This window comes from Babylonia areolata, chromosome 3, assembly GCF_041734735.1.
Source record: "Babylonia areolata isolate BAREFJ2019XMU chromosome 3, ASM4173473v1, whole genome shotgun sequence".
Classification (NCBI taxonomy): domain Eukaryota; kingdom Metazoa; phylum Mollusca; class Gastropoda; order Neogastropoda; family Buccinidae; genus Babylonia; species Babylonia areolata.
The window spans coordinates 16,152,122-16,160,250 of record NC_134878.1 but is presented as its reverse complement, the minus strand read 5'-3'; the positions used below and the strand labels follow the sequence as shown (position 1 = coordinate 16,160,250).

General features: G+C 38.3%; 1 protein-coding gene across 3 annotated transcripts in view; it reads right to left on the bottom strand.

Annotated features, from left to right (window-relative positions):
• Positions 1-5,320: 5,320 nt before the first annotated feature.
• Positions 5,321-8,129, bottom strand: part of LOC143279770 (rho-associated protein kinase 2-like) — a 42,242-nt gene continuing 39,433 nt past the window's right edge. For all 3 annotated transcript variants that reach the window (XM_076583906.1, XM_076583907.1, XM_076583908.1), the window contains 2 exons: positions 7,073-7,205; positions 5,321-6,173 (listed from right to left, as the gene is read on the bottom strand). In XM_076583906.1, the coding sequence (XP_076440021.1) occupies positions 6,068-6,173; positions 7,073-7,205 (239 nt within the window). In that variant the 3' untranslated portion in view covers positions 5,321-6,067. The remainder of the gene's footprint in view (positions 6,174-7,072; positions 7,206-8,129) is intronic.

Sequence of the window (8,129 nt, the reverse complement as noted above, 5' to 3'; positions counted from 1 at the left end):
GGTTGTTGGGTTTTTTTTGTTTTGTTTGTTTAAGGAAAGGGTATCTGAAGGAGAAAACTACCTGAACTATCTATCAATCAATCAATCATAAATCAGGACATTACCAAGGAAAAGAAAGCAGAAACACAAGACTGGTGGAAACAGAACCACCCAGACAGCACCTTCAAAACTGAGACAGGTGATTCCTACATGTGTGGTCAAGTGCATTGGAAGGGGAAAAAAGAAAAGAAAAAGCTGCATTGCATCTTACAGAAAGGGCTACACCAAGGTTCTCTCAATGCCCAATGTGGTAGTATCAATTCAGTATGATACAACACACTTTTCACATGCTGAGTATCCAACTTAAAAAAAGAAAAGAAAAAAGAATCGTTAGTCTGGTTGCAAATGTAAAGTTACTTTCTTTTACCATTAATTCTTATGTTACACATAATCCTTAAAGTTAAACACATGTCGAAGGCATTGATTAAAAAGAACTATAACACAACATCAAGACATCCCATGTATACTGAGAGAAAGACGTGTGTGACACCATTATGTGCATGCATGGCTGGTGGGCCTTGTGCTCAACATACGTGGAGGTTAGTGAGATCAACATCTCCCCATTCTTTATATTGCACCTATTCTCTTGAAATAATACATCAACAGTGCGCAAATGATGTGTCAAGCATACACTCATCATGTTGATTGGTAAGAAGGCAATGGTTTATTTATTATAAAAAAATAAAAATAAAAAGAAGCAATCTCACAAATAAAGAAGAAATCAATCAGAGGAATCTATCACAACTGCGCAAGAAGATATCAGCCAGAGGAAATCAAAACCCATCAAAATGATCTTGACTGGATAAGAAATATCTTCTTGATCACACAAAGGACCTTTTTCAGAGGAGAAAGATCTAGACAGTACAGCAACTGATGAAACATGTTTCTCTAGCCTAGAAACAGTAGACAAGGACCTCCCTGTCTCCTTCTCCCCCCCTTCTCTTCACCCAACCTCCACAGTATCACATTTTATTCCCTTATCCCCAGTAAAAGTGTAGACAAGAGGTATATTTATGGAAGAAGGTGAGGACACCATTCCCTTCCAGTCTGGCGCGACATACCATCCACAGGAGTCATAAGCATAATTATAATGTGACATACACAGGAGTATAAGATATAAAAAATATAATGATAATAAATAAAAAATAAATCAGATCACGACATAAGGGAGAGAGTAGATGAGCTGATTAACACATTATTGGAGCACAAAATAATTTGTTCGAAGGAAGACTTTAGATAATAGCCACTGAATCCTGATATATTAAAAATTGTCTGAATATTTCGAAACCTGTACATCATACATGTGATGGGTTAATTTTTGTTTAAAAATCAACGACACAAATATTGAGGGGGGAAATCTTCAGAATAAAATGCACTCCCAACCATTATTTTTCAGCAGAAAAAGTTACCTGAACACAATCTTAAATAAACAACGCCACCACATGGACACGAAACGTCACACAAAGAGAAAAAAGTATGATACAATCATGGCGCCAAAAACATCCACTTCTCGTTCCTTTATTCAGAACAGATTTTTTTTTTTTTTTAGCTATTCCATAAAAGCACTAGTTACACAAAGTATCATACATGCATAGTAAAATATAGAATTTGAGAGTCCAATATGTACAAAGGAGGTGTGACATTTAAGAAGGCATAACAATCTTTTTTTTCATATAACCACAAAATAAAGTATGACATTGCATGAGATGGTGGGGGGGGGGGGGGAGGTGTTTAACAATCAAAAAAAGGTGCATTAATCTTTTTTACAACCATGAAACCGCATTAGATGGTGAAACAATGATTGGGAATGGTCTGGTAATTTATGAAGGGAACTGTCTCACTGGCTTGCAGACGTTCAGGTCACGATTGGTGTGTTGAAAACACTGGAGGGTGGCAACTCTTCCAACAGGACATTTTCAAGTCACAAATACATACAAAGCATGCCCGTCAGACACAATCACACTCCACCATGAATATTCTTCCAGAGTTTTCTATAAAATAACACCATACATTAAGAAGAAGAAAAAAGGGGATGGGGGGGCAACGGGGGATCTCATGCCTTCTAAATATCAAGCGTCGACCATACTAACTTGTCTTTGACTGTTAATCATGCAATCCTTCCAATTATCAGTGAGTGAGTAATTAACAACTCCAACTTAAACTGAAGATAACATGACCTCAATAGGAAATATGAACTGGTTGTTAACTATCTCCAGTCAACTACAAACATGCAGTCCGACTATGCCACATACCAGACTAAGGATGTATCAAGTCAGGAAGAGAAGGGAATAAAGTAACTGTGGCACCAAAATTAAAGGTGCTTTGGGTGGGAAAAAAAAAAAGAAAGAACATTCATGCCCATGTCTCTTTCCCAAAGAAGCACCATACGAAGAGACTGGAAATGACTGGACTATGACTCTCCACCACAACCACCAGTCACATTCTCTCTCTTGTCAGAACTAGCAGAAGTGAATGCAGAATCCATACATGTATGTGTTACGTCTTGATTGTACAGCCAGTTAACATGATGTGTGCGCGCACACTCAAACAAGTCTTCCCCCTTTTTTATGCTTCTGCTAAAACAGGAACAAATACATCTGCTAATATGTGCTTCAAGAAAGAAAACGACTCACCACTCATTTGAACACCAAAAAACAAAAAAAATATATATATATTATAAATGTCGGCAAACCTCATCAAATGTTTAATTTCAAAAAGAAATGAATACCCATGCAGCAGGAGATAGCCACCTGATTACCTAACCTTTATGTCACTGAACATCGAATGGAACACGAATCAGAAAAAAAAAAGAAAAAGACAGAAAGAAAAAATATAAGCATAGAGAAATCTTAACTATTCAACACAATGACTCTGAAGTTTTTAATTATGCTGTGAGAGCCCTCAAATCATGTGGTACATCTCACAAGAAAAAAAGTAAAAGTAAAAAAGAAACCAGAAAGCAATCCTTTTTTTAGTAACACACTGTCAACTATTCTGTGAACATTGTTGCCAATTCTGGTACCACAGTCTTGAGCATGTGTCCTTTATCTACAGCCAGTTTCTAGCTATCATAACTGATCACCATGCGCATGAAATACACTAGAATCAACTCAGCAACAAAGTACTGAATTAATCAAAAGTATATAAAAAAATAACAATAAAAAAAGAAGGAAAAAAAAAAAAAAAGCTCTGACGGATAGGAAATTTCCTTTTTATGACAATGTTTTTCTGCTTGGAGACACTATCAAACAATTTCCAGTTTGAAGTTCAGAAACTGTGTGCTTTGCATCCAGCTCTTTCTTGTAACCTTCTCTACCTCAGTCTCCTTTCTCTCATTCAACTGTCAACAACCATGGATTCACCAACCTGAAATGGGGTGCTACGTGTTATCAGACATTTCTAATAGCTGCTCACTCTGAACATAAAAACAAAACTAAAAAATCAGAACACACATTTTGGGCATTCACTCAGTGCAGGATTTCACAAAAGCTTCCAATAAAAATAACCACTCTTTCCACTACAGTCACAGCATGTCAAAAATTCGAAAAAAAAGAAAAAAAAAAGAAAAAAAAGAACAAGAACAACCCCTGAAGCATAATGAGCTGAATGCAGTTAATTCCACTCTGTGTCATGTAAGTCCAAAGGCCCAACAGGGAACAACGTAAAGAAAATGCACTACTGAACGTGACTCACACAGAGAAATATAAACTGATGCCTTTCTGGAACTGAGTGCCACTTTCCATTTTTTTACCACAAGTTAAATACGTGTTACAGACCAACATAAACCTTACCAACATTCATTTTCTTCTTTTTCACACGTTCTATCCCTAAATGTTACACTGTATCTGAACAGCAGGAGAGAGGGTTGAGGGGGAAAACACCTATCTGCTTCTCACATGTGAGATGATTCTCTTGTGAAAAAAATGGTGTTTAACAGCTTCATTTTGCTTTGGTCCATTCCAATTCCCCTCCACCCCCACACCCCCTGGTCACTTCAGACACTGGGCATTTCTGTTCCATGTGAATTTGGGCAGTTGTTAATATATTACCCATATTCGTACATCAGCATTATGAATCAACACCGCAATATCTCTCACATCATTTCAGCACAGAATATAGCTGAAACATACTGCAACTTGAAAGGGCAGTCATGACTGTATCTGAACAGCAGGAGAGAGGGTAGAGGGGGAAAACATCTACCTGCAAAAGTCATGCCCAGATCAAAAGCCGAGAGACTCACATATCTCATCCAGCTTTACAAAAACAGTCCAACTTAGCAAGTAATCGAAACAAAAAAATCGGATGTGGTTCAACTAGTTGGTCCTGCGAAATTCTCTCTGGCTTTCCTTGGAAACTAGGAGGTGGTAGCGGCTGTTTGTCAATTTGTTTTTTGCATCTCAGGAATAAAATTGCTATTAAAAAAACATAGGTGTGTGCAAAGAAACAAATCTGAATCCAGCTTTCATAGTATCTGACATGGCACTTGATCTGACCATGGTTTCAGCACACTGGTCCTCCTAAAGAAAAAAAAACATGCACTAAGAACAAAACCTAGGCAGATATTCCAAAAACAACCCAAGCCTTTCTCTTAGATCATAACCAGATTTCAGAGTGTAAGAAAAACTGGTTCATTTTTAAAAACATTTTAGATACATCACTTGCCCCATAAATTCTTTGAAGCTGATATCTGCAGACCACTTTATGAAACGTGCTCAAAATGTTTGCTGACATGTGTTCAGGGACCATCAAAAGTGCTTCAAGTGCAGGGCCAGTCCCTGAAGGAGAGGAATGGGGTGATAAACATTGTCAATCTCAAGTCCACATGATGCCCTCTGCTGGTATTACAACTCACTTGACAGGTACAAAAAGAGGCTCATCCATCTTTCTGAAAAATATACGCCAAACTCAGATATAAACGATAATAATAATACCAACAAAAACAAAAAAACAAAAAAAACCCCACCCACTTTAAATGGCAGAATCTCCCAACTCCATGTTCAAATATCAAACTCATCCATCTCTGTGTTTCACAGATGGAACAGGAGGCTGCCATTTAACCTGGTCATCTATGCATCAGTTCTATCAAACTCTCTCCACTCAGTGATTCCCATCTTTCGAACGAAAATACAAAATCAAAATGGTACACAGTGAATGAAGAACATGATACATTGGTGCAAATTTTGCTTGCTAAGTAACACTGAAAGACAGGGGGTTGGGAGGGGGCAAACCAAGGCTGCCCTGGTATAGGTCCAAGTAGAGACCTTCAGCCACAAAAAACAACAACAACAAACAAACAAAAAAACCCAACAAAAACACCTGAACAAAACTTACAAGCGCTACTGCTGCTTTCCTACTGAACTAAATCCATCTTCAAGCTATCTTGTACCAACCTTCTCTGTGAATGTTAAACCCCAGTAAATTTTGCAAGCAGTTTGTGGCTCAAGCTGGTGCGGAGCGCAATCTATGAGAGTTAGTGTCAACACGAATGAAGGATTTACTGTGCCTTGTTTCCATCTTTAGAATTGACCAATGACCAAAGCACCATACCGTTTACAAATTACATATCACATTAGTCAAGTTTTGTTCTTTTTCTGCAATGGTTTCTGTCTGCCCGAAAAGTGAACAAAGGATCTCAATATTACGTGAGCACACCAAGGTGAGACAGGCATAAGGTGTGTGCACGTCTTTCCACTAAAAACGTCAAGACCTCAACACCTTCATCCAGCTCCACAAGAAAACTCAGACTCTGCAATATCAAGCATTTCCAGCGGATGCCAGAATGCTGACTTCCCCCCCAACAAGCCTGTTTCATGGCATCTGTTGCACAGCAGCAGGTCCATCCACTTTACTCCAGAGCCAAGTCAGCACACAGTCTGGCTTTCGGCCAGGGTCAGCACTACACCGGCTGGACTACTTTGTCTTCAAACACTGTCACCATCAGGCATGCTTGTACAACGCAACGTTTGTTAAAACAGTCATGTATACCAGACTTGCTCACTACTCAGCCCCGGCTGAGTATGCTCTCAGTCTAGTTGTTGCGAGCGTTCGGGGGTAACGTGGCCGACTTGCTGGCTGCTCCATGTCCTCGCTGCTGGGGCCCATAGGAGGAATACTGTTTCGTGCCTCGTGCCGGCCTGACCACAGAATAAAAATGTAAACAAAACTTGTTTTAAATCATCAAATATCAACAACCCAAGTACAAGTTTATGAAGGAATAGCATGCATCAAAGACCACACCTCCCCACTGTGTGTACAATTCCGGCTATGAACCATTCACTGCCATCCATATGGCTGACAGAAATGACACACACTACATATTATGTTAACTATTTGACATGAAATATCTATTTGATAAAACCAACAATGACTATGGGACAGAAAATATCAATTTGATAAAACCAACAATGAAAACATCCTCAAATTAATTATTTGGAAGTATTTGCAAACATCAATTTTGTTTTCATCAGTAGTTTTGTTGTTTTTTTGTTCTGTTTTTAAAGCACAAAAAACTTTTTCTTTTTTAAAGACAAAAGAAACTTGCAAAAATAAAGTACTGTTTTGAGTCACAGGGGGCAGATACAAGCTTTATTGCCTGCCAGTACCAATAAATTAATGAATTACGATGGCATGGTTTGAATCCTCAAGTTAATATCATCAACACTGATTCAATGGGATACAAAGCTGTTCTCTCTCAAATCATGACAACTGCTTAGTGTTGTTTCCTTCTATCACTTGAACATTCAGCTGTCTGCCGCAGTGCCCAAACAGATCTGGAAAAAAACACAACTTTTTTTCTCAATTAATGTTAGTTCTGCTATTTATTTTGACAATACATCCCCTCAAAAATACACTTGATAAAAAAATAATAATAATAAAAACAGCAAAAATGCTGTGAAGCTTAGCTTCTGTCCCTAACTTGCTATGCTATTTTTTGTTTTTAGTCCATCACCGACAACTGTATTCCAACAATCACTAAACCTCTAAGTATCATTAGTCACCAGATTTCACAGTGCAAGCAAACCATTCCTCTTACCCCAAGTTTCCTGAGCTGACAATTCCTTTCTTTGAGATTTTCTTGCTCATGTGAGTAATCCATAACTTCTGTTTTTCTGTGGTTTCTGCTAGCAGCAGCATCTCTTTGGCTTGTATACTGGAATCGAAGTTCACTGGAGAGAAAAAAAAACAACCACCAGCTAGATTACATGGAAAAACAAAAACAACAACAAAAAAAAGAAACACAACTAAGAACCTACACAAAAGAAAAAAGGAAGCAAATATATGCATCATTTGACAACAAAATGAAATAAAAATGATATCCTCAGGCAAGAGTTCACTGAACAGACTGGTCCATTTAGTCAGATCTTGCCGAACATTTTTTAGGGGGTGGGTGGGTTGGGGAGGATGAGGATGGAATGACCTGAGAACCAGGAGTCCCACCATAGATGAGGGTGTGTCACAGGTTTTTTGTTTGTTTAAAGTAACCACTGTAGTTTCTGTCATCACTGAGTCCTCCAGATTTTTAGCATCCAACTGTGGAGAGAAGGCTCACCAACGTGAAAAGTAAAGCCAGTCTTCCAACTTCAAAAAGCCTTGCCAAAGCTGTGCCATGTCCTCTGCCATTGTCAGGTGTAAAAATTGATAGAATGGTCAACATCTGAGGCATGTACCAGGTTTCTGTGCATGAATATCAATGTACTTGTGCATAATTTTCTTTTCAATTTTTTTCTTCTTTCAATTATTTATTATTTTTAACAAGCTCCACAGGATTGATATAGATAATTGTTTTCCTAAAATTACATTCAATGTAACATACTTATCATGACCCACTGGTTCACACTCTGGCAGTGGTCTGGATTCCTGTTCTGTCTAAACTATTAGTCCACCCAACAACAGTAGAGAAGTTCTCTGCCACTACAAAGTGTTCTGATCCAATACCACAAGATCCTGCTTGAAACAGATCACAGAAAAAGTCCAATCATCAGAGTGGGAACTTGGAAAAGCTTTTGTGATGACCACTCAAGTTTATTTCCCATCCATGGGAAATGCACAAATGAAACTTTAATTAATGCTTCTAAGGGCTGTTTGTGCTT